Source organism: Eutrigla gurnardus, assembly GCF_963514095.1.
Source record: "Eutrigla gurnardus genome assembly, chromosome: 20".
Lineage (NCBI taxonomy): Eukaryota > Metazoa > Chordata > Actinopteri > Perciformes > Triglidae > Eutrigla > Eutrigla gurnardus.
The window spans coordinates 12049625-12075235 of NC_139931.1; the positions used below are offsets into that span (position 1 = coordinate 12049625).

The 25611-nt window shown below is 43.8% G+C and overlaps 1 protein-coding gene across 2 annotated transcripts in view; it reads right to left on the minus strand.

Moving 5' to 3' along the window:
- Positions 1-525: 525 nt before the first annotated feature.
- olfm2a (olfactomedin 2a) overlaps positions 526-25611 on the minus strand; it is a 39186-nt gene continuing 14100 nt past the window's right edge. The window contains exons 1-6 of one of the 2 annotated variants that reach the window (XM_084038100.1): positions 20622-21071; positions 11166-11315; positions 6089-6244; positions 4134-4353; positions 3147-3253; positions 526-1465 (exon numbers count right to left, since the gene is read on the minus strand). In XM_084038100.1, the coding sequence (XP_083894226.1) occupies positions 791-1465; positions 3147-3253; positions 4134-4353; positions 6089-6244; positions 11166-11315; positions 20622-20765 (1452 nt within the window). In that variant the 5' untranslated portion in view covers positions 20766-21071 and the 3' untranslated portion in view covers positions 526-790. Of the gene's footprint in view, positions 1466-3146; positions 3254-4133; positions 4354-6088; positions 6245-11165; positions 11316-20621; positions 21072-25611 lie in introns of those variants that run through there. The other variant, XM_084038101.1, reaches the window with a different exon arrangement.

Here is a 25611-nt window from a genome sequence, read left to right on the forward strand (position 1 = left end):
AATGATGTGATATCAGTCTATGAAGATCTACACATTTTCACACAATTGTGACCATTAAACACACTTTCGCTTACTTTTCCAACAGCTAACAGGCTCACTGCTAAACACATTTCTTATCATTTTGAGTAGGGACGCACCAATGAGGTAATGAACCACTGGATTAGTACATGGTATCGGCCGGCACCCAACGCCTCTGCATCACTATCCATATTGGGACTGAAAAAGTCAGATTGGTGCGTCGCTTTTTTTCAGTATCTTAACTTGTTTTCAGTGAACAAAAAGGAATAAATCTTGCATGTCCCCTCCATCCAAAGAGAAATATTAGTCATAACTAAAAACAAAAAATACCTATTATACTGTTTAATAATTTGCTATGTTGGGAGTGCAAACATCCAATTTTGAAGCCATGTTTTTCTTTTTCTTTGTTGTTCCCATCAGCACGATAAAGTGAAGGTCGATTTGAAATTACAGTGAGAATGAAATACAAAGTCATAAATGGTAAAGATTGATATTTATTTCTCATCACAAATAAAAAGAACCATGCTTACTCATCACAGAAAGAAAAATAAGAGAAGCGCTCAGTCTTTGTATCTGGTTTTTTTTTGTTGAGAATGTGAATAATAGCACTCTATGAAGATTGAAATTCTTTAAAAAAAATCCAAGCCTATGCCCGTACAGTGAAGCCCCCCAACCACACCACCCACAACCCTTCTCACCTCCACCCAACTCATTTGCCCCTCCCCCGAACAATGATCACAGCATTTATTTAAGTGGGTCAATCTGGGGGCTCTCAGTCCCCAGAAGTCTTAATAACCTGGAACAATGTGACATTGTAGAGCACCTGGTGTCCATTGTTCCAGGTGTACAGGACCCTCTCCCTGGGGTTGTAGTCCATCATGGAGATGTGGGAGTATTGATTGTGGAAAGGGATGTCTGTATACTCATAGGTTGATGTGTTGGTGTAGTAGGCAAAGTAGATCTTGGCACCAGCCAGGTGGGAGTTGGTGACATAAAGTGTACCGCAGATCATGAAAGACTCTCCAGCACTGCGCTTGGGAAAGCCTGTGTCCCAAGTCTGCTGCACTTCCAGACTCTGGGGCTCCAGGCGGCTGATGACAATGTTCCCGGCGTTGGGGATGGTGGTGTAAACGGCCCACAGGCCGTTCTCGTCCGCCATCAGGTCGATGTCAGAGGAGCCGCCCCAGGAGTAGGGGAAGGTGTTGTTATAGCCGGCCCCGCTCAGGCTGCGCTGCACCAGCACACTCCGAGAACGGAAGTGGTACTTGATGATGATGTTGCTCTGGTACTTGTTGTAGTACAGTGAGCCGTTGTACACCACGTGACCGGTGCCGGCCCAGGGGTGAGGCAGCAAGTGCTGCACGAAGTTCTGGCCCTTCATGAAATCATTCATTGTGCGGTATTCCAGGACACGCCGTCCCTTGAAGTAGCCATCCATGGACCACACCTGTGGAGAGGAGAGAGATCGATCACATTGGGAAGAGGTGGATGAGCTAACGAGAAGATCTAGATGTAACAGGAGAATGTTGTTGTACCCGACACGCCTCTCTGCAACAACACTGAGCAAAGTTTAGTTGGAGCCTGTGGCGATGCTCTGAGCAAAGTAAGCGTGTTGTGTGTATTTGGTGAATTTCTACTTGTTTGAGTCTTCATGCATACTTGAATGTGAACTATTGCTCTCTCCCTTGTGCGGGAGTGAAGACGTTGGCACTTTGCAGTCAACCAGTGCACATGCTCCCTGGCCTCTCCAGTCCACATTTACAGAAAAATCTATCCATTTAGCAGCTATATCTTTTCCCTCTCAGCGACACAGGCCCTCTCTGGCTGCATCTCCCATCTCATTCCTTCGATGCTTCTCCCGAGGCACAGTTCATCTTTTTACTTGATTCAATTAAACTGCAGTTGGCTTAGATATTTATTTTGTCCTTAACATATCAAGGTGAGTTTGATTAAGATGAAGATTTCGTCCTTCTGACGCCCCTCGTTCTGTTTTTTCCTGCACTCGCTGCTTCCCAGTTGAATAGGTACTTCCCTTCTGTAACAATTCCAGTGTGACGGGAGGTGGTGTATGGGAGGAGACGGGGGAGGTGAGGTACAGCAGCTGAATTATGGAGAGGGGGAGATTATGGAGCATTAAGCATTGTTTCTCTCCTGCCTGCAAAATGAGTCCCTAGAGCTGAACCAGGCTGAAGCTCTCGCACATTTACAAAAGTTTGTTTTTTCTTCCCATTTGGCTTCTCAGTGACGTTCCCCCAAATAGGATTATCATGATCGGTGTGGGTATTGATGTGATATTGTTGATGTATCTGGCTATTAATACAATCAGTGATTGATCTAACGAGTCAAATGGGATCTCAGTAAGTAAGGTGATTAAAGACAAAGATCATGGCATTCAATCAAAGAAATTGACCTTCTCTGTTGGCAATCTATTTAGTCTGTTACGATTCAGGGTGGGGATGAAAAGGCCATTGTCATCTGTCCTCTTAAACTTCAACAGTTCCCATTCTCCCTCGCCAATGGCGAATAATCTACTCTTCCACTTCTTCACCCCTGACCACCACTTCCTCCATTCTCCACGCCCCACAATTCCTCTTCATTTTCTCCCCCACTGTGTCTTTCCCCACCTGCTTCTTACCATATATCGGCCCAAATGAAACCACATGTCACCTCTAATCAGCTGAAGCCATCACTATATCACCCGGGTCCAGAGCATCTCCGCATACTCATGCTAATTGCCTCGGTGATTTAGGAAACTTTAGGCCAAACAACTCATTACTTTCTGCGCCGATGATGAAGTGATTAATCAGCTGGAGTTGCCGTGACAGAGGTAGACGGGGAGAAGGGATGCTATCCATCAGTGACTCAGCTTTGCATCCCCATTTCTCTCTCTGTCTGTCCTCCTCCAGAGCTCACTAGAAGTCCTCCTTAGACAAAACAGTCAATCAGTCACTGGAGTATCATGACAGTGTTGCTGTGAGGGATTTTTTTCCCCCATTAAGCAGTTGACAGAGTTTTTTTGACAATTACTTTGGTTCTACTTTATCCTCTATGTTTGCTGGACACGGATGCAGCTAGCAGGGAGGAAATAGTTGTAGTTCAAGGGTGAGCATGGAAACAGAGGGACGTACTCTGTTGTCTGAGCTGGGGATCATGGTATCAGTCATCCAGGAGCCAAATCTTGATCCCGATGCACGTACTGTGATGGGATTACTGACGCCAGTCAGCTTCCCACAGCCTGGAGGTCAAAGAAGAGAAAGAGGTGAGACGCCATACACATGAACAGCAAGTATGTATATGTATGAATTTAATATATAGGACACAAAAACACACACAATTCACCAGTTACACGACTCATTTGAAACATGGTGTTCCACTAGGATACGTTTAAGGCTCTGTTTCAATTTATGAACATTTGGATGAACATTTTATTTATTGACAGATATCACAATTTGTAATTTTACTGTCACTGTAGAAGGCGTTACTACTTTCAATATAGATCTAAATATTGGAGGTAAATCAAATTTGACCATTCATAATATTTTTTTAAAACACATTTTTTATTATTTTGCAACTTCTTTCTCATCACACTTCTAAGATTTCTGTTTCCATTCTTGTATATTGTTTCCTTTTATCTCCACTTGTTTGGTCGGGCACTTAAAAACAAGTTTTCTGGAAATTAACATATCTAATTATTACTTCTAATCATCTCTGCACAAAGTAATTTGCTTTCTGCAAATGCTTAATGGAAGACAATACCAAAACACTAATGACCTAAAGGTTTAATTCAAACTGCAGAATTTTTCTGTTAAGTCATCAGTTTTTATATGTAGGATTTTATAAAATCATCATTTCAAGCGAACACATTACATGAGAATTATTCATTCAGGCTTTCAAGGACATTTTTTTCTTAATGTATGCAGAAAATTCCCAAGGAGAGAGATTGTTTCCAATGTACAGCAAACTTTTGACCATGGATGGTCTTTATACAACCATTCATTCCTTTCTATAGTGCTGTTGTCTAACCTCTAATTATTTAAGTGCTACATGACGAGAATGTATTTAAAATGAAACATTCAACGACTACCCACCCACGGCCATTTGCACATGTCAAATACCTAGTTTCTGCATGCAGGAATGGAGCCTGGTCTCCAGCAGCAGGACTCTCTGGCGCAGCTCCTCATAATCATAGGCTCCCATCTCTTCTTGGATGGCCATCAGCACCAAGGAGAGATTCCTCACCTCCTCACGAAGACGAAGGATCATCTTGGCATCCGTCTTGTACTGTTCCAGCACTGGCAGCAGGGGGAGCAGCTGGGTGACCTTGTCTTTCAACTCCTACGACAGTAATCACAGAAAAGGACACATGGAAGCAGAGATGGGGTGGAGAAGATTAAACCCTGGGAGAAGAAAGGACAGGGGGGTTGACGTCAGCCAGTCAGTACAGGAGATTGTGTGCAGAGGAGCTAGCCTTTCAATCTTCAGTTGTTGCTTCTGGTTGGCAGATCATCTCTCAGTCAGGAGCTCATATTGTAGCTGGGTTCTTTTACTTCCTAGCACTTGGATTCATCATGAGATTAATAGCACAACTGCACCAAGCTACTATTTACTGCGATTGCATGAATTACTGACACATTGATATTTGATTTCTCTTTCTTTGGCTATATCTCACACTATTGTATATTTAAGCCTTGTAAAATAAAACTTTTGTTTGTTTCTGTATTGATTAAGCGTCCACCCACTTGTTTGAACTGTGTGGGCTTGTATGATCTGTAGTTTTGTTTGTTTTTATTTATTATTTACCCATTATTTTCAGTTTGGCCAATGTATGTTTACAGTCCATCCTAGTGTAAGGAGCATTGTGCTGCTTCCTCAGTGACTCATGTGCTTAGAAAGTGAAAGGAACAATGTGTCTTCAGGTAGGAGTGCAGGTTGGGCAGGAGAGCCCGGCTGCATGCACGGAGGCTACAGAGCTCAAGAGAGGAATAGGTGTATCAATAAAGTGTTGCCGCCACAGGAGGGGCTGTTTCCTCCTTGTTAAGGTTTATCGTAAATCTGGTGATGGAGCAGCTCTCAGCCCCGTGGCGCCACATCATAAATCTAATTTTCCCCTTTTCAAGCCGCGAAAATTTGGTCTCGTTAATCTCCCACGCTCTGCCATTGGCAACTTTAGCTGCATGCATTCATCAGCCAAGATGCTCTGGTCAAATCCTGCTTGTTTAAAAAATAAATAAATAAAATGTTCTCTTTATTTCTTTTAATTCTTTATTGAATTGTGAATTTGCACTCAGACAAGTCCTAGGATATAATGCTTACTATTCTGCATGTTTGAGTCATCCACAGGCTTTCCTTTGAAATTGTTATTCGTAAACATTTTCGCTACCTCCATTGACTTTCATAAAACATGCTGAAAGCAAAACACAGCCATTCATGCTTGTCGCTGTGCTGAGGCAGCCCCTACTGGTAAAGCACACTTAGCATGTATCAAGGCATCTTTTAATCAAACTATTTTATGGTCCGTCTAATATCTGTAAGGATGTGAAAAATGCGGAGAAAGCCTGGTCAAGACAGCATGCTGACAGGAAGACAAAAAGGCCTGCTGATAATGGCAGCTGGGCCTCAGCATGTAGAGATAAGGTGGAGATAAATGGGAATATATGTGGCAGTTATCTAAGAGCATACGCCAGAATGTTAAGTACATAGAGGAAGGGAAACTGAGTGAGGAGAGAGGGGAAAGGATGTAAAAAGCTGAATACAGAAAAAATCACTTCAGTTCTAGGTCCGGGAGTTTAATAATTCAGGAGCATGTGAATTTGCTGAGCATGACTCAGTGACTCAGGGCCTCAACGAGAGGATGAAAATTGAATTTTTGGACCATTGTGGCAGTTTATCGAGAGTCATACAGAATGTCATTGTGTGTGAAGCGCGGAAGAGATTGCAATGAATCCGCCCAAGTTTGTGTGTACGCGGAGAGTAGTGAGACACCTGAGAGGTATCCGCGTTGACTTGAGAATAATACACACACAAACACACACACACGTTGCTGTGCAGCAGGTGACAGGCAGCCAATTACCTGAAAGCCCTTTGGATTGAGACCGCGGGGATTGTCGGAGGCCACCTTCAGCTTTCCATCCACCACTTTCATTAGGCTCTCGGTGTTCCTTACATACTGTAGATCTCTGTACGTCCGCAGGTCCAGCACCTCCATTGACTGGCTAATGTTCTGAACCTGTCTCACACACACACACACACACACACACACACACACACACACACACACACACACACACATCCAAGGAAGAAAAGTTTTAGTGTTAAACTTAAAGGAATATATTTCCTACAATCACTTCTCATCAGACATGCAGCTCTAGTTTGCAATTAGACCTGAACTGATGAGCAGATCAGCTGTTTGATCTCAAATGTGAATACTTTGTGTCAATGTGTCTTCTACAGCAACAAACTGATACCGATAACTCTTTTTGGGCGATCACTCTTTTGACATTACTTTGGACTTGAACCTGCGATGAAACTTTTTTTTATTTTTTTATTTGCTGAGTTGACAGACCAAACGGAATTGAAGTTGCATTGCATGGACCAACACAATTTAACTGGATGCTTAGCAGGCTGTCATGCAGCTGCTGCCATAGGTTCGAGTCAGACTGGAGCCTCCCTTCTTTCCAGGGTTGGGTTGTCCCTAATGGGTCGCATCCGGGTCGTTGCAGTTAGTGAACAGTACTAAAACGTGCAACAACGTGACACAATCAACACAATGACGGATCGCGTCTTTATTGCGCACGATTAGCACGACTGTCTGTACCTCGGCACGCTTAAAAATAAAAGCTTTCATCTCGTCAAACAGGGATTGAATCATCCAACACACCAGCTGTAATTTACAGGCTGTAAACGGACCAAGTGACCCGGATCAAACCCAGCGTGTTGATCCAACAGCTGACTTCAGCGTCGGGAAGGAAAAAAAAAAAAAACGAGCGGACGAATAAAACAAATAAAAAGGTGCAGCGAGTGAGGAGAGGACTTCGCGTCGGTAAACCCGAGGTAGGCCTCGTTGCTTCCCAGCGATCATTCAGTTAGTTACTCTTGTCAGGTTTGCACCAAAGTGCTGCAACACGAGTAAATGCAACGCGATGTAAACACCCTCCTGATACACATCTAATGTGTGTTTAAACGAGCTCGACTCACTTACCGGCGGTGCAAAGTCACTGTGCATTTCCTCCAGCAGGCTTTGATAACTTCACTTAAGTCCTAATCCAGAGTACTTTACGTGAATGTTTCTATTTACTGCTACTTTTATACATGGAAGTTACTCCACTTAATTTAGCTGACAGCTTAAATTACACGTCAATTTGCACCGATCAGTCTAGAAATGATAATCAATAACTAAATTATTATATTATTTCATCATAATTGCATTAATCCCCATCTGTTTCCACAGACGTACTCCAGAGTTTCAGGCCTGGACAGATTGAGGAGGACTTAAACACAATGCTGCAGATATGTGAGTACAACAAGAAACTCAGTTATTGTTGTAACGTACATTCTGCTGTGTTGCCTTGAACGTAGCGTGTAAACTGTGGACATGCTCCTTTTGTGTTTACTGTGGAGTTTATATTAACACGGCTGTGTGGTCTGCTTCTGTTACGCTTTATTCTGCAGTTGATTGCAGAAGATGTGGCTGTTTCCTTTATGTGGCTTCTGAATGCTTGTTGCACCCGCCGTGGTGTCCATGGGCTTATTCTTCTTCTTCATTTGTTGTCTTGTCTTTTTGCTATGTTGCTAATCACTTGTATGCACAAGCTGCACAGAGTTTATCGAAGTTGAATTTGGTCTTGACTTGGACTCGATGTAGTTCCACTGATGTCGACATTGAAAGCTATTTTTCACTTTTTACTCAAATGTTAAAATACTTTCACATAGAACTTTTATAGAACTGACTAGAATAGATCAGCACATTGTCACCGATGACAAGTAAATGCCTACATACAAAATCTGATTTCATGAAACAAATATAAATGGCATGGAGGTGCGAGCATGCTGTCAAGTAGGTGTTTATTGAATCTCAGTCCTCAGTTTTGCTCTATGTTAAAACATTTTTCCGAGTGCTCTGCTTGCTCATGCTTTGACAGCCCACTCTGTTGCTGCATAACCAGCCTACTGTTCTGCACGCCCCCTCATCTCCTGCACGTTGTGCCGAACGGCCCAGAAATCATCAGAACGTTGACAAATGTTGCAGAGCTGCGGTGGGTATAGGCGGCTCGCATGTACATATGTCCAACTATACCCACACATTCAGACACCCACCCACACCGACACGCAACACCGAAGCCCCAAGCGCACAGAAGAAGATATTTCTTCCAATCACTCCTCACAACAACAAAAAAAAGTCCCAACTCTCAAAGGTCACAGTTTGACATAAAGTCTGTTTAGCACCAAATGCCTTGCTTGCCTACACTTTGACAACCCACTCCATTACTTTGTGTCCAGCCTACTGTTTCTCGACACCCAACGCATCTCCCACGTGCTCCGTGAAGTGGCGAGGCAATATTTGGTCGGGATAGATTTTTCTCTGCCAATTAAAAAAAAGTATTTGACAGCACTACAGATGGAAGAGTCGGAGGAATGGATAACGGTAAACTCCTCCACCAGCCTGGAGTCTAAAGATATCCAGTGTCACCATCCAGGGCTACGGACTCCTTCAACCGCTCTCTTCTGACCTCACGTCCGTACGGCCCAGAATCCAATCAGTCGCTCTCTCTCCACACCAAATCTTAAAGTGTGTTTGTGCAAGTGCATGCCTGACTATGTCACCCTATCTCATTTGATTTCGTCTCAGTTCAGTCAGTACAGAGAGGTCAAAAGGGCATGAGGATCTCTTAAGTCAGACACCGGCGTCCTTCAGGGCCAACTCTGCCCTGGATGGTATTTTGTCTGCCTTTGCAGAAAGCTGAATAGAGGCTTTTCCACTCGGCTACTTTACATGCTTTGAACAGAGGCTGGTTTAGACATTGTTAGTGCAACCTTGGCTTTTCTGTGTCAGGGAGAGTCTTTGTGCATCTGGTCCGCTCAAAGAATTCCCATACATGCTCTGGGTTGAAATGAGGATGTCTTATGCACGGTGGTGTTATGTACACGTCAACGCGCAGTCGCGCACGCATCGTCTTTGAACTTGTGGCTTTCACTTGTGTGCAGCTCAAATAGCGCTGACCCCAGGTGTCCTCATTAGGCTTGGCTGTGGTCTGTATTTGACAGGAGCGCTTGGCTGGTGTCTTACAAGCAGCGTGCATGTACGATCAATCATACATCTGCAAAGCTAATAATATTCAGAGGCTGTAAGGAGACGATGGTATTTCTGAAACCTTATTTTGTGAATTGTATTGAAATGAAATACACTGCAGCAAAACAAACTGTGCCCTCAAAATTAAGAGTCTGACAAAAAAATCTGGCACATCTGACACTTAACAAATTACATTATTTGACATGTAGTATTCATGTGTTTTCTAATAATTGCTCTGATTTACGCAGAGAAAATGCTCATTTAGGCAGATTTCTTTTACCTGTTTATCTTCACCCACCCAAAAGTTATATTTCTCTCTGCAAGAAATCTCACTACATTTAGGATGAATTATGAATTAATTAAGAATGTTACTGTACTAAGAATGAGGACACGCATGTGGGGAGACATGCACATACTGGATAAAATCATGTGTCTTATAGGGAATTCAATCTGCATTTAACTCATTCACTATGAACTGCAGTACATGAGCAGCATCCGTCAACATACTGCATGGACTATATTTTGAATCTGCATATATTTAAAAAAACATGCAGGAACAGTATTCTATGCGTGTGAATACATCTATACATCCACATGTCTCTCCTCTGAATGGCTTTGTGAAGAGTGTCTGTTTCTGAGCCTCTTTGTTGAAATAGCTTCTTTTGAATGTGTGCGTGAGTGTGGATTTTGTCTGTATGAACATGCGCTTGAAACGGCGGCAGACTGAGTCTGTCAAGGAAAAAAACGGCAAACTTCACTGATGAGGAATGCAATGTGTGAATTCAGGTGTCTCATTGATCCATCAGGACCTAAGGGCCTGTTCAGCATCTCAATTTACCACCATCTCTACGCGCAAGACCACATCAATGTCGGCCCCGCCTGTCTCACCCGCTCTTTTCCACCTCTCTGCTCCGAGGCTTTCACTTTCTGCGGATCCACCCTCTCATTATCCATTCACTGCTTGTGAGAGTCCACAAAAACAACTCTGCCGTGAATGAGCTGCCATGGCCCGTCAAGCAAGTGGAAGATGTTCCACTTTATTTCTTTGTTTTTTTAATGTTTTTATTTTATTATTTAATTTGGTAAAGACAAGGAAAGACAAGCAGAAAGTGGATATGAGCGGGTAGACGCCAACTCAGTGCACACTGCCAATCAATGCAAGTCTGGAGAGCCAACAAGCAGCTGTGGATCCCTTGTAAGCAGAGATCCTGTTCTGCCTCATCTGAGTGTGTTTATGCGCTAGCCACTAGCAGGAAATGACATTTGCATGCACTGGACTGCACTGTAGGTTAACAATGTAAATATAACATTGATTTATTGCCTGGTTGCTAAAACAGTGTAGCATGCTTGAGGCTTGTGTGTGCACACTTTTGTATGATATTAGCATTTTTATGTATTCACAAAGAAAAAAAAGAAGTGTTGACTTCTATGTTTCACTTGGAGGAAGACGGAATGAGCACAAGGCTGGGTAAACAGATGTGGTGTGTGCAGCCTTTACTGTGCAACCAAGGCATTTAGTATTTTCACTGATTTGTAACACATTGAATTTTCTTCAATTAAAATGGATTTATAGTTACAAAAGAAACATTTGAAGGGTAAGGATCAATGAATCCAACTCCACGTGTGAGTTGAGCACATTTACCCTGTGGCTTAAAAACAGGATAGTTCAACAAACAATGTCTTCTGATCGGCGTCGTATTCATCCGCGTGATCAACCGTGGGGTAAAAGGAAGGGAGACTATTCAGCAGCCTGCGTGTGACAGACGGCACCAGGCTGGAGCGCGGTGCAGCGTGGCGGTGCAGCGTCTCTGCGTGGGTGACGGTCGTGTCTGAAAGTGAGTGTGTTATTGACAGCTGTCACCTTCTCCATGAGCTGGCGGAGTTGCCTGCTGCGCGGGTCGCGGTTACACATGTTCTGGGCCGGTGCCACCACGGTGCAGATACACTTCCCATCTGCGTCCTGCGCCGAGCTGTAGATCTGCCAGCCCTCCTCTGGGCTCGGGTACAGAGCCTGCAGAAACAGAGACGTCACATGAAAAAGGAGAATAAAGTGGTCTGCCGTTGTTGCAAAGCAGACTTTTCAAAATGCATCAGGGTAGACGAGATATTTAATTCTGCCAGCATTTATCAGCAATAATCTGAGGAATGTTCCACCCTTATAAAACATTTCTAAACCAATAATTGTTCTAATACTTGAAAGTGTTTAAGAAAAAAAGACTCCATATCATGATTACTTGTGCCCATTCTGTCACCATACGTTAGCTGCAAAGTCATAATTTCTCCATGGAATTCTCTCCCCCTCTTGCAACCCTGTCAAAAGTTCCTCTTCCTCAAAGGCAGTTAATGGCAATTGATCCCTCCAACAAAATCACTTGCAGTCTAATTTTAGTATTAACTGGAGAGAGAGAGAGAGAGAGAGAGAGAGAAGGTGAAACCAGAGATTTCTCACGGCACTACAGGCAGGAGAAGAGAGCCAGATGGAGGATATGAAAGTCGGAGGGACAACATAAGCAGAAATGGGTGCAGATTAAGATAAGACGGCGACATTGGTGGAAAATCACGATGGGGATGAAAAACACCACGACTTGACAGAGATAGGCGGATGCAGGATGCAGGAGGACAAAGAGAAGTGGGAGTAAAATGGGGGTTTCAACGAAAAGGGAAAGGAGGAGGAATCGGGGGCCGGGCTGTGTGAAAGCAGAGCATCTAATAAGTTTGGACACAGAGAGGAAATGGAGCTATTCGGGATCGATAATGCGGCCCGTAACTAGTGGAGGAGGGGGCGAGGCTGAGAGGATGGATGTCTCTCTCCGACTAATCCAATCAAAAGTAGTGCCGCGCGCTCGCAAAGCGCACGCACGTGTACACACAGCAAAGGCCAGGACGGGGCGTTCGTTCACGCTGCGTCCACACGCACTCAGCATATAAAGCAAAATGTAATGAGAGAAGGAGCAGCCATTTTAGTGATAAAATTAAAGAGCCATCCACATAAGTGGAAGGAAAAGGCTGCAAATAAAATCCGGTGGCTGGGCTCGGCTCCCCGGGAGCAGTGCTGTGCTCTCGTCTCCTTGGGTCGGGGGGGATCAGATTAAAATGTCTTGGGGGACAGAGGGACTGTGTGATTGGAGTGTAAAGTAGCAACCACCCTGCAAGCCAATGTGCTCACTGTCACATCTTGTCACTCCTGCCAGTCTCCTGGCACCCCACCCCCCCCTCGCTGCCTTTCCTTCCTTCCTTCCTCCTCCTCCTCCTCACACAGAATGAGTGAATTTTAAATATGACTTACTCCGAATGAATTATGGCCAACGGACCGCAGCTACTTTAATATGCTGTAATGTCAACCGTGACAATGGCATTATACATTCTTTCAGATTTGTTTCATTATTTCCAACGTATATTAAGTAGACTCATACATTTTTTAAAATGAATACATCTAAATTTAATTAAACTAAGTAAGGAGGAATCCACTGTTCACACATCTTCTATTCATACATTATCCCATAGTGATATTTCAGTGTGACAGACCCACGCTGGAACTTATTGGCACTCTCTCTAAATTATTATTCCATTATTCTTAATATTGATGCATATGCGAGTCGGTGTGCAGACAGTTCCTGCAGCAACTTAGAGATTTTTTTTCCCCCCCTGTCAGTCAGCACCTTTCTTATCATTAGTCTTCCTTCTTTGAGGCAATCCAGCTTCAGAAGGCTGGTAGGTGGATAGACGACAGAGGTCTACAGAGGCCAGAGTTGGAGTTTAAAACAAGACAAAAGGGCCAGTCTCCACGGCGGAGGCCTTCTCCAATTTCTTTCAACCGCATCTGACGGTCTATTTCATTCTGCCGTTGCTGGAGGGGGGATTCTTCTCCTCCGTCTGCTTCTCTGCCCACATCTCACTCACTGTCAGGACTTATTGCATTTGTGTGTGAGTGTATTTCTGTGAGCATAACTGTGTGTATCTGTAAACGTTTGCTGATGTGAAGAACAGCCCACATGTACATCCTTGTGCGTACAGTATTCACACGATTGAATTCTTGCAGATGTTATAATGCATGGGTTCGGACATGCATTTGAAGCTGCAGCTACACTAGTGGTCCACCCCTGAGAGGGTTGGTCTGGAAATCGCTGCAGCTGTTCACATGATTGCAGCAGGTCAGTAGCTGCTGCAATACTATGGACGTGAGATAGTTGACCTTCTGGCCGGCTTGTCATTACAGTTGTTATCTGGCGTGTTAACAGGTGGAGGTTAGTTTGCCTCCAACAGCAGAATCGACTTACGTTACTCACTCTGAGGGTGTGTGCAGCCTCCCGTATTCAATAAGAATTACCTCATAGTCCTACGTGGGGGCTGTCTGCCTACACACCAGATATTCACTTTTGGTTAAGAAGGATTCTTGCGAATGGAGGCAGAAGTGGAGCATCAATATTTGATACCGCTATCAGCCCGAAAAAAAGAGCCACAGTTGGTGTCACACAGATCCGTTATGATATGTAACATAGCGGGCAGTATAAAGCAATACGTTCAAAGATTCATCAAAGCAATATTGGAGGCATGTCGGCTTCATTATCTTAATACTTTCTTCATTTTCCGACGTGTTTAAACTCACGCTGTGCTCCTTGTGCTTCCTCCCAAGCCAGGGAGTTTTCACAGCACCACATCTTCTCTCGTCATTAATGTTTCATAAACGCTGGACCGAAATTAAGAGCTTATTTGAATCCGTTCCAATTTCATTACCACCCACCTATCCATTCTGCACTACCATCCCCGTTCTCAACACAGTAGCGGGAGGGAAGAGGTAATTTTTAAATGCAAATGTGCTGTGTTCCTATATACGCTTTGTCCCTCCCAGCCGCTGCAAGGAGATCTATACCTCCGTGCTCATATGCAGCTGAGCTCTCGGCATGCAAGTCGTAAACTTGAATATGTTTTGCAACACTGTTAATTTATGTAAATATGATTAAGTCTCTGCTCTGCAGCGAAAGGTGGGTTATTGACATTGGTTCATTTAACATAGTGCTCACACCATGCAGCCTATCGGATGTCTCATTAGTGTGGGAAAAACAACTACCTCAGTATCCGATGTTATTAAGAATACTATGCAGGGTAAATGAATGAACACTGTTTTCATACTGCAGGCAGGTCAACCCCAGGAGTATAAATGTTTGAGTAGTGGTGATAAAATAACCTGTGCTATCAGTGGTGGCTAGCTGGGAGCACTTTGGGTCTAGGGGATAATCCTCTCCTCCCAGACACAGACCGTTCTCCGTCCCAGAAATCCACCCATTAGATGGGAGGGATGAAATGGAATATGTAAGTGCCACATTTGAAGCTGTCACAGTCATGGCTGCTGTGAAAAAGCCAATTAAGGAAAAAGACAGCAGCAATGAAAACAATAGGAAACCACAGAGGGCAAGGCAGATGGGAAATCAATTGGGCTTGCTCACTAAAGTGAAAATTACTCTCTTAGATATCTGACCTGCCCCCTTTTGGGCCACCCCAGTGTTCCCTCGGTTCAATGACATCACCACACTAAGGCTTGGCCTTTATGAAATCTAACCACAACCTCCGATCCACCCCATAGAAAACACATTTGAGTGAGAGTTACTGATATACTGACAGGCGGAAAAGGAAGTGTAGTGGTTTGAGAACGGCTGACGTTGAAGAGAGAGATGGCTCTAATTTCCTCTAGCTTAGTTCAAACACTGGCTGCACGCAATGCCAAATGACCACTTCAGTTAAATCCCTGCTGAGAGTGGGAAAGAGGAGACGAAGTGAGTGGGTGTGGTCATTGCTAAGCTAAAAAGAGGGAACCAAATGCAACATCAAAATTCCTCCTCTGCGGACAAAAGAGACCGGCTTCAGACTGGATATAATGTGTGGTTTAGGAGCAACTAACCATCTTGTGCTACCCGAGCGTGTCCTCTCAGTGCAAACGCGTTCACAACCCTTGTGTTGTTAATGATGAACAAAGTTCAGAGGGATTATCCAATTAGATATTGGAGCTGGTGGTATCACTGTCGAGAGCGGCAGGATGGACTTCCTCTGGCGTTTCATTAGACCGACCCTGGAGCTGGCTGCTGTAAAGCCAGAGCTAAATGAGACCATAAATCTACAGCTCCCTACTTTATGAGCATGACGGGAAGTCTATTATAACTTTCATAAGCAGCAGGCAGCGGGACCAAACAGGCAGAAGCAGGCGCCAGTGAGATATGGGAGAGAGCTGACCACTGCTCTGTGAGCCGAGCTTGTCATCGCATCGGAGAAACTGCCACAGAGGAAGGACAGCCTAAGGACAGGAGGACTGGGAGGCATTTGTCTTCTGAGAATATAGGCGGCATCAATGTCAGATCGCCTGAGAGTTAGGATAACAAATTAATGGATGTGCTACCGATGTAATCTCTCTGACTCCCACACTTTCTTCTTCTTTCCCTCGGCACGACTTTGTTTTATGCCAGACATGAACTCTTCTAAATGCTTGTCCCCAGCAAACTACCAACATCTGTCCCTGCATCAGATCTCATTTGTCAAATTTGCTGGGTATTGGTGTAATTCACCGCACACAAATAAACGATGCACATCCCCCCCCCCCCCCCCCCCCTTCTTCAATCAGTCAATCCTCAATGCACAGGCCAGCTGCTGGCCTCTACAATAAAACTCAATGAAGACTCCCAGTGAAGTCCCTGGTCTCTCCTGCGCCGAAGGAAAACTGATTACCACAATCAGCACAGCATGGTTGCCAGTCAATAATATGACTCATAAACTCATCATGCCCCTCTCCCTGCTGCCTCCTTCTCCCTCCCTGCTGCCTCGCACTCTTTCCCACTCCCATCAATCCCATGACTGCCATCGGTCCTGCGTGGCGTCCTGCTCGCCTTCCATCTGCGCCTGGCTCGTTCCAATCCGGATCGCACTCGAATAGGCCCGGGAGGGGGTTGGGCACATGCAGCGTATTCTGAAGTAAGGGGCTCAGGAGAACGCAGCATTACACTCACCATTGCTCATGGCTTATGAGCTACAGCTTTATACTCTTTGGAGCGGGCTGCTCGTGGCGTGCCAGGTGCCCTTGGTGTAAACGCATTTGGCATCCACTCTGTTAGATGGGCTGAAGATAGCTCCATCGCGGCTGGTGTTATATGGAGGAGGGAGACGAGCGTGGCAGGGCAACTGGTGTGAGAAAACACCATATAAACTGTTGGAACACAGTCAGTGGTTTGATGGAGGGAAAATATGGAGCAGAAATGTGTGAATTGTGAAATCATCGGATTGTTTTCGAAGGGCAAAGCAATATTTCAGGCATGAGTTCAGTTCGATTGAAATTACACTCTCATTATGGCAAATGAATCATGTCTAAAGTCTGATTAGGAACCCAACTATAGATTCTGGGATCAATACTGTTTTGTACACGATTCAGCTCGCGTATCAAAACAATTCCATTGCAAGAATGTCTTTCAGAGAGATTTCACATGGAGTGCAAGTGGTAGAGGACACCTATCGGGGTCCGAACATTAAGTTTGTTTGATAAACATAAAAGCAAAGTGCACAAATAAAATCCTGCAGCGGCGTTTAATCTTCAATCCATAGCCAAGAATCAATCTTTACAATCTGCTTTATTGGATTGCACAGTGGATGAAGTGATAAAGTTTACAGTCCCACATGCTGACAGACAGAGGCAGGGTGACCCCAATCAGAGTCTGAGCCCTGCCTCTTTGTACTCTGCCATTTTGTTGTTCCACGCTCCCTTTTGATGGTGAGAATATTTTCCTCACTCTTCTGCCTCACAGCCTTCTTATTTTAGATATCAAAGGGACAGTCGCCACACACATCCTGTGTCTTTCACTGCAGTGTTACGGGTACACAAGCACACTAAAGGTCTAGGATTTACGTTTGCCCTGTATGTGCTTCTTGCACACACAAAACGTGTTTATCTAAACTATAATGTGCCAGTAATCGATCACTTAACCACTGCGTCCATTGAAGACGATAACCAGGCTGAGAGAATCAGACAGCTAGCAGTGTTTTATGTTATTTTTGTTTGCTGTTATTGCTGTAATGCAGACAGCTTATCTTAATAGACTTTCTATTCTGACTCCCTCTTGTAGCGCCCGCCAGGGCTCAATACTTGGACCAATCTTGTTTTTATTATGTATCTTACCACAGGGAAAACCTGTTTGTGAGTATGATGTCTCTCTGAATGTACTACACCAAATTATGTTAAGCATTACTGGATGGCTCAGAATTCCCTCGAGCTAAAATGCAAATAAAATAAAGGTGATTTTTGGTGATTTAAAGCTAGTGGGTGATGTATTTTAGAGACCTGTTTTTGTTATATTTGTTGAAATTTTCTTTACATCCCGACGGCAATCAATGAATCAAATGCTCTGATGGGAAAATAATCCAGTATCCAGCATGAGTCTTCCTCCAACAATAGCCGTGTGTGTTGATTGCGTTCATTATGATATTTTCACATTCATAATGATAATTTTGAGACGTTGGGACGAGTGCTGTTGCTACTTTCATTGGAAAAGACTTGGCTGGATATTCCAGTTGGATCATTTTTAAAATCAAGATTATTCTCTCTGGTTTCTCCAATGTTAGTATGAAAGTTTTAACATTTCACAAAGCACGTTTTAAATGTTTTAAAACCATAAACTTTCAGGGATATTTGGTGACGTTTCGGCACATAAACCTTCATTAGGTTACTTTACAAAACAATAGGAGAGCATAAAACATATACAAAATTGAATACGTAAAAAGTATGTTGAAAATACGCATAATCATAATCTAGAAAAACGTCCATACTGAGATAAATCTTTAAATATGTTATTAAAATCTTGACAAAGATTCTTGTAGCGTGTGCCTCGACAAGAAAGGAGAATAATTTTTAACTGGGAAAATGATTAAATATAGCTAACTGCAAAATGAGTACTGATTTTGTAAATAGATTGATAATCTATGAAAAATATAAATATAATAATAAATTGATTGTGTGTTCAGCCTGGCAGGTCTACAGCTATTCTGGTCTGGACCATCCTGTGCAGACACACCAGCTCCATGTAAGTGTTCCAGGGTCTCTTCCCCTCATTAAGGAACATGGTTTTGTACTATCCAGATGTGTACAAGCACCCAGGCAGTGTTGTGCTCGGTGCCATCGCAGAAAGGCGCATAAGAACCCAGTCAGCTGTGTTCTTGGATCAGCTGGTTAGAAGACGGGCGCAGGAAGCCAGTGAAGCAGACTTTGCAAATCGCTCTGGGCCGAGAACGCGGGGCCGCGTGGCGTGCGCGGTTGCCGCGGTGGGGAGCAGCCATGCAACGCAATGGCCACTGGCACAGTAGCGCCACAATGTCACAGTGATCGTATTTGATTAGAGCTCTAAACATTGTGTGAGTCACGGCCGCTTCTACGATCATCACAGGCAAATGTCTCATTAATAGTGATGGGACTTTGAGGCGAGGTTTTACATTAAAGTTTTATTCGCTGCCATTGTTTACGAGAGGAGATTATTCCCGTCTCAAAGCATAAGACGTTTCCCATCACAACAGGCTGTTATACTGTAATAATCCCTGGCACAATCAAACTGGCTCATCAGTTTTGATGAAATTTTGATGAAATGGACTTCAGTGGCAGCCTTTTCCTTCCACTGGTTGTGAAGGAGACTTGCCTGAAATATATCCACTGATAACTATGTATAGCATTTTATTATATCCAGTCTTTTGAAATGCAAATCATAAGGCTTCCAGTCATGAGTCTTGATTAGAATGAGTTTACTAAACTATTTCCCCCCCTTGACCCTGAGAAGGATAAGCAGCTATAACAAATACATGGATGGCTTATCCAGGCCATACTCCCCCGGGGGAAAGGTGGGTGTTCAATAGGATTATAGAGTTTTAGTGCTGTAAATAATTCAAAGATGCCTTGTACGCTGACATTGTTGCAGAGGTTAGATTATGATTTAACTTTGATGTTGTGTCTGCTGAGATATGAACACGTTCTAGAGAAGATTAAGTATTTGCAGCAACAGCTAGCTGGGTGCTTGACATTGTCACAAAGGTAACACTTACTAAAATGTTCCTTTTCTTAAAATAAAAAAACAAACTCAAAACAAAAACAAAAAAACCCATTGGAACCCAAAACCTCACTGCAACATTAAGGTGTCATTATGTGGGGGTTGATGTTTTAATGGGCAATTTAAAAAGGATAAAACTCTTCTTCAAACAGAGGGACCTTCACCCCTGAGACAGGGATGCCTAAACATACTCAGGATACACACACACACACACACACACACACACACACACACACACACACACACACACACACACACACACACACACACACACATGCCCAGATGGCCGTAGATCTCTTGGGACGTTTAATTTCATTCGATCATTTCAACAGACCAAGGCATTTGCTTAATGGGTGAGGTGCCATAAAAACACACTCAGGATAGAGGCGAAGGCAATCATTAACCGCTGATGAACCAGAAAATATCTCAATTATCTGTCTGCTTATACTCGTCTGATATTTTGTTGTCTTTCTTGGCTCCCATTAAAACACTGAGACAGACACATAAACGTCATGGGTGTATTAAATGGTAGAAAAATCATGTAATGTAAATATAAAACCTGAACAAAAAACTAAATCAAACTGCTTAGTTTGAGTTACAGAACACCTCCAAGCCCTTTCAAACCCGGTGTTGTTGTTGTTTTTTTTGAGGTGAGGGATATGATAGGATTTTGAGACAAACTGAGCAAGGGAGAAATAAGACATTCTCCAAACTGTAACATTGTTTCAACCTCCCCCCTCTTCCCCATCACCTCTGAATCTGCACCATCCTCCCCACCCTGGAGGTGACTGACAGATGGAATCAGCCTGAACATCACTCAGAGCAGCTCTCTGCCTCCCGTCACCCTGGCAAAAACATATGATTTACCACAGCCGTTCACACTGCGTCCTCCCCCCCCTCCCCTCTCGCCTCTCGCAAGCCCACAATTCAGCAACATTATTCTTAATGTGACTCACACACCAACATGTGCATCACTCATGTCTGGTTGAAACATTGCTCTCACATGCATGTCTACTTCCATCATCTTTCTCTTATTAATACATCATAGCCCTCGTGACAGACTCTACAAGTCCCCCTGCCACTCTGCTCTTTCTGTAGTTAAACACACACTAATTCACACGTTATATTTCCATTTCTTGACTCTCTCCCTGTCTTCTGCTGTGTCACTCTTTCATCTCTCTTTCTTTCATTCACAGCGGACACATGCGCCACACACACTTGCAGAAAAAAAAGCAAAGGGAAGTCATACGCACGCTGACAATCCTCTCCGAGGTGCCCCCTCTGGAGATGGTGGTCCCGTTGAGTCCCACCAGAGAGGGCAGAGTCTGAGACATCCAGTTCGTCACCATGGCCATGGTGCTGAGCACCGCCCCGATCTTTAGCATGGGAACGCTCATGTTTGCTCCCTGTGGGGCCCCGGCGCAAACGGCCCTGCAGCCAGCCCTACCCTGCCCTGCCCCGGACCTCCGTTCCAGTCAAAGCCCTCCTCTGCTCCAGACAGCCCCAGCAGGGAACCGGCCACTCAGCTTGTGCCTCAGCCGGAGCAGCTGCAGAGCCCCCAGAGCTGGCAGTGCACAGTTACCAGACTCGCACACCACTGGCTCAGTCAAAGGGACAGCCAGGGACCGGTTAGAGGAGAGCAGCTCACATCCAACAGCATCACGCTGGAATCTTCCCTCTCGGAGTGAATGCCTCGGACTCACCCCCCTCCCTCTCTCACTTCTTCACTCTACCCTTATGTCTCCCTCCCTCTCTCTTCCCCTCTCTTCCTCAAGATGCAGAGCTGCGCATTGGCTGCCAGCTCTCTCTCAACCCCTCCCAATCAGCCTCTGTTCTTGCCCGTCCTGTTTTGCATGCATATATCCATTCTTTTCTCTTTTTCTGGCATTTTGCTTGTTTTTTTGTGTGACACATCTTGGTGTGTGTGTGTGCGTGTGCACATTTCAGAGGGCTGATCTGTGCATCCGAGCCACAGGAGACTCATCACACTGATTGGAGGACGGATGGAGTTAAGTTTGACCAGGGACCCGTGAGGAGAGACACAAGCAGCGAGGTATAAATGTGGGAGAGATCCAGGTGCTCCCGCCCACGGCTGCTCCTGACAGCTCATCCGTCATCCTGCTTCATGACATATCCTACATCAGCCTGTAGCTTGCACTTTTACAGTATCTTACTGACTCCGGTCTGCCTGAGGCGTATCCATATCAACAACTTCAGTTGCACGTCTTCTTGACACTTTCTGCCTGACGTTGTTGCTTAAGCTCTAAAGCTGATGATTGCTGAGTTGACGTACATTATGGAATAGATCAAAGCCGGCAAAACACCTTGAATGTAAAACTGCTAAATAAAAGTAGTCTTTGTTTTGACCTGGCTGCTATAGAATGCTTTCCTTGAATAAATTCGGATTACATGTTGTTTTTCAAATGGTATGGTTTTATTGTTTTACTATAATCCTAATGGTTTTAGCTCTCAGCACAATCACAGAAGGTAAGCCAGTGTCAGATATTATACCAGTCACTTCACAGCCTCTTATAGTGTCATTTCACCTTAGGGACTGTTCCTCAAGTGTAATTTGAGTTTATTTGAGGACAGATTTAAGACGTTTAGCTGATGCTCCAAGTCACAACTGTCTGAAATCGACACTTACATTCATCGCAATGGCCCAGATGAAATGAAGGGTACAGGAACCGGAGTGTGTCTCAAATATTTTCCTTTAAACCATGAAGCCTCTCCTCACAACAAATTTGCTGCAAGATTCTTGGCCACTGGCAGTTTCATTTTACGCCCTAAACAACCATGAATAATGATGACAGAATGGCCCACTCGCACAAAACGGCCAGGTCATCTCCTTTCCCTGCCTGCTTCCTGGTCTGCTGACTTATTCAGTTTGTCAGCAGTAGACGGGCTCCCTTCCCCACACAGTCACATCGGGTGAGTGATATGGGCTCCTCTGTGTGGAGTGTACTGTGAAGTGATATGAGAAGAGACAGCTTTCTGAGCCCCATCCAAAAAATGTCAGCCCCCCTCAGCTCACCTGCTGACTCCCACATCTGTCTCCGCCTGTGTCTGCTCCTCTATTTTTGCAGCGATACTGACCCTGTGTGGTCACCAGTGGAATTGCACCCAAAACGCTGCCTTGCACACAGCCAGTGCATGTCAGTGTTGTTCTAATATAAAACTGTAGTTGTCACTTTATGGGAATGTGTTAAGGAGATGTGAGGAGGCGTGTGTCAACGCTGTTTGGGTTCCATGTCCAGCAGAGATTTTGGAAAAGGGTTTTATGCAAAATAGCAAAAACATTTACAAACATGTTGCTGCTTCTTTGAAGGGTTATGCCAAAGTCCAGTGGTGTCCTGGAAATACACCGGAGCCAAGTGAATATATCACATATATCATCCAATTACATGAGGCGATTCCTTCTAAATGGTTGTCTACAGCTAAACAAAAATCGAAATTAATTAGTATAATGTGCAAGTATATATAAGTAAAGTATGTCAACATATTTCAGGGTTTTTGCTTTCATGTAGTAATAAAAACATAGTTTTTTTAATGTACCATACTATATTTTTCCTTCACTGCAATGTCTAATGAGAATGCAGTAATGGTTACATTCACAGGGTGGCAGCAAAGATTTAAACATGGATATGGACGCCCTCCACCCTTCTCAACCTGGTATTCAAGTAAGAGGCTGTGCACCATCTTGGATAATTAAAGAGACCATCCACCCCATGCACTACTGGCTAATAGCACATTGATATCTTAAATCACATCCAGTGGTCCCAATTTGTAGTTTGACTGTCGATTATATTCTTAATAATAATAATGTTTTATGCAATAGCCAATAAACACACACAAATACTTTACTCTAAAATAGTGAGGACCATATTTGACATATAGCCCCAAGCCCACATTCCTTACCCCAACCTTTACCTTAACTGAAAAGCTATTCTTTACCCTTAACAGAAAAAGGGCCTGGGACAGCCCAGAATGTCCTAATTTTTCAAAAATGTAATCACTCAAAACTTGAATTGGTCCTCACAAAGTTGGAAGCAGTTATAATGGCCGATAGTGGAAGCCATGTGTGTAACTCTTTTCATGTTTACTTTTACTAAAAGAAGCTTTCATGATCACGCAAAGCTATTTTCTGCTCTCAAAATAACCCAAACTGGCTTGTCATCAAATAATCAGGCGCAAAACTGAGGTCTAATGATCATAAGCAGTCTCAGCGTATGTTGTTTCCACAGCTTACTGCAGCTGGAAGCTAAATCCCTGATATTTTCATATAAATAGTTTTGGTAGCCGTGGGTATAAACCATAATTAACATATTCTACTTTAATATTCCTGTATTATTACTATAGGTAGTGTGGTCATGCATAGATATACAGTACATATTCAAATAATATAATATTACCACATCAAAATAAAACCTTATTTATTTTCCACAGCCCTCTTTATCCTTTATTATCATTGTAGAAAACTGCTCTATCTTTGATGGCATTGCTTTTTTATCATTTGTGGCAACAAGAAAGGCGTGCATGATGCAGCTGCTGATTGTATAATAACTGAAGCCACCAGACATCCCCACATCATATCTTCTCTCAGAGGTTTATATCATTGCAGCCTCTTCTTCTCTTTCAAGGAGTCTTTTCATCCGAGACCATCATCTATAACTTATGTTTGCTTTACTTGTCTAGAGCGGCGTGCACCTGAACTCTTTCAAACTTAATATTCCGCTCACAGAGTGCAGGTCAGATGTCATCTTTTGTAAAGTGATGGAGCAAATAAAGGATTGGAATAATGAGTGTCGTGAGGACAATCTGCCATACCTCAAACAATTCCAGGCTCTGCCAATCAACTGTCTAATCACAGAGTCTGTTGGCAGAACAAGCTTTCATTAAATATTAGCAAGGGAGGAAGTCAGCCATTTAACCTGTATTAATTTAATCCCTTTTCATTAATTTTCACAGCCATTCCTCATCATTTCCACTCTTATAATTGTCCAGCCTCATTTTCACTGCTACGCTCCTGTGTTATTATCTCTAATTCTCTGCCCCTCTCTCTTTGTTCTCCATCTCTGTGAAGAAAAAAATGTTTCTCCTTTCCCCAGCATGCGTCTTAGCTTCTACTATTTCAGCAGGTAATCATCGCAGCTTGTTGCAACTCAGATTTTCCCTATATAATGTAGATTGAGGGTGTTGCTGATATTGGTGCTAACTGTGGAAAAACATAGAATATTGACACCATCATGTTAATAATGCACATATCATAATTTTGCATAAAATAATAATCTACATGCACATGTTACAGCTACATTCACACATGTTGAGCAGCTCCACATAGACAACAGTGTACCTTGTGCTTTTATATTAAACAACAACAACAACAAAACCCCCCACTCTGCTGCTAGCCTCTGGCTGTGCTCTATAAAGGGCATTTTTAATCAGTTCATACGGTGAAAACGGCCACCAACTGCAGAAATGGCAGCATTTGTGCACACCCATGGATGGCAGTAGAGCGCTGCAAAGCCCCGAGGTCATGGGGACAAGCTCTGGGTGAGATGATACTGGGGAGCAGAAAGTGCCATTCTCGCTGAGCTCAACCACACAGCCAGCTCGAGGTTCACAGCTGAAATCGTAGACCTCCTTTCTAGTGTCGCAGAGCCGTTTTTTGAACGCCTGAGCTCTGAACGATGCTGGAGTCATCTGGCTCTAAGAATACTGGCTATTTTTCTGAGTCATAATTCATTAATTAGATGATGGACGTTGAGGCCCACTGCCTTCTAAATATATCAAGATCAAAATCAGCTTAAACAAAGCGTGACCTCATTACCATGGTAACTATTTAAATGGCATAAATAGGCTGTACCCCAGGGTTCAGGCGGGCAGACACAGTGGTGTGCTTTCAACATGGAGTGTTTAATCTATTAACAGCTCCTGTGGGCCTTTGATTAAGGAAACTCATCTGGGCTTTTACATTTTATAGTAGCGACCGAGACCACAGGAGGATGACGGCGTTCACGTGCATCGACCCCTGCATGCATAATGTGCAGAGAACGCATCCTATCGAATTGGATGTGTTCAATAATTCAAGCGCTGAGCGTTCACCACAAATGAAGTACCTCTGTCGCACTCTGACCACAGAGGCCATCGACAGTGTATGAATCATGGCATGATGAATGTGCCTTGCATGAAGACCTCACACGGGAGTCCGTAACCCTGCATGTTCAGCTTGCGTCGGCTCAG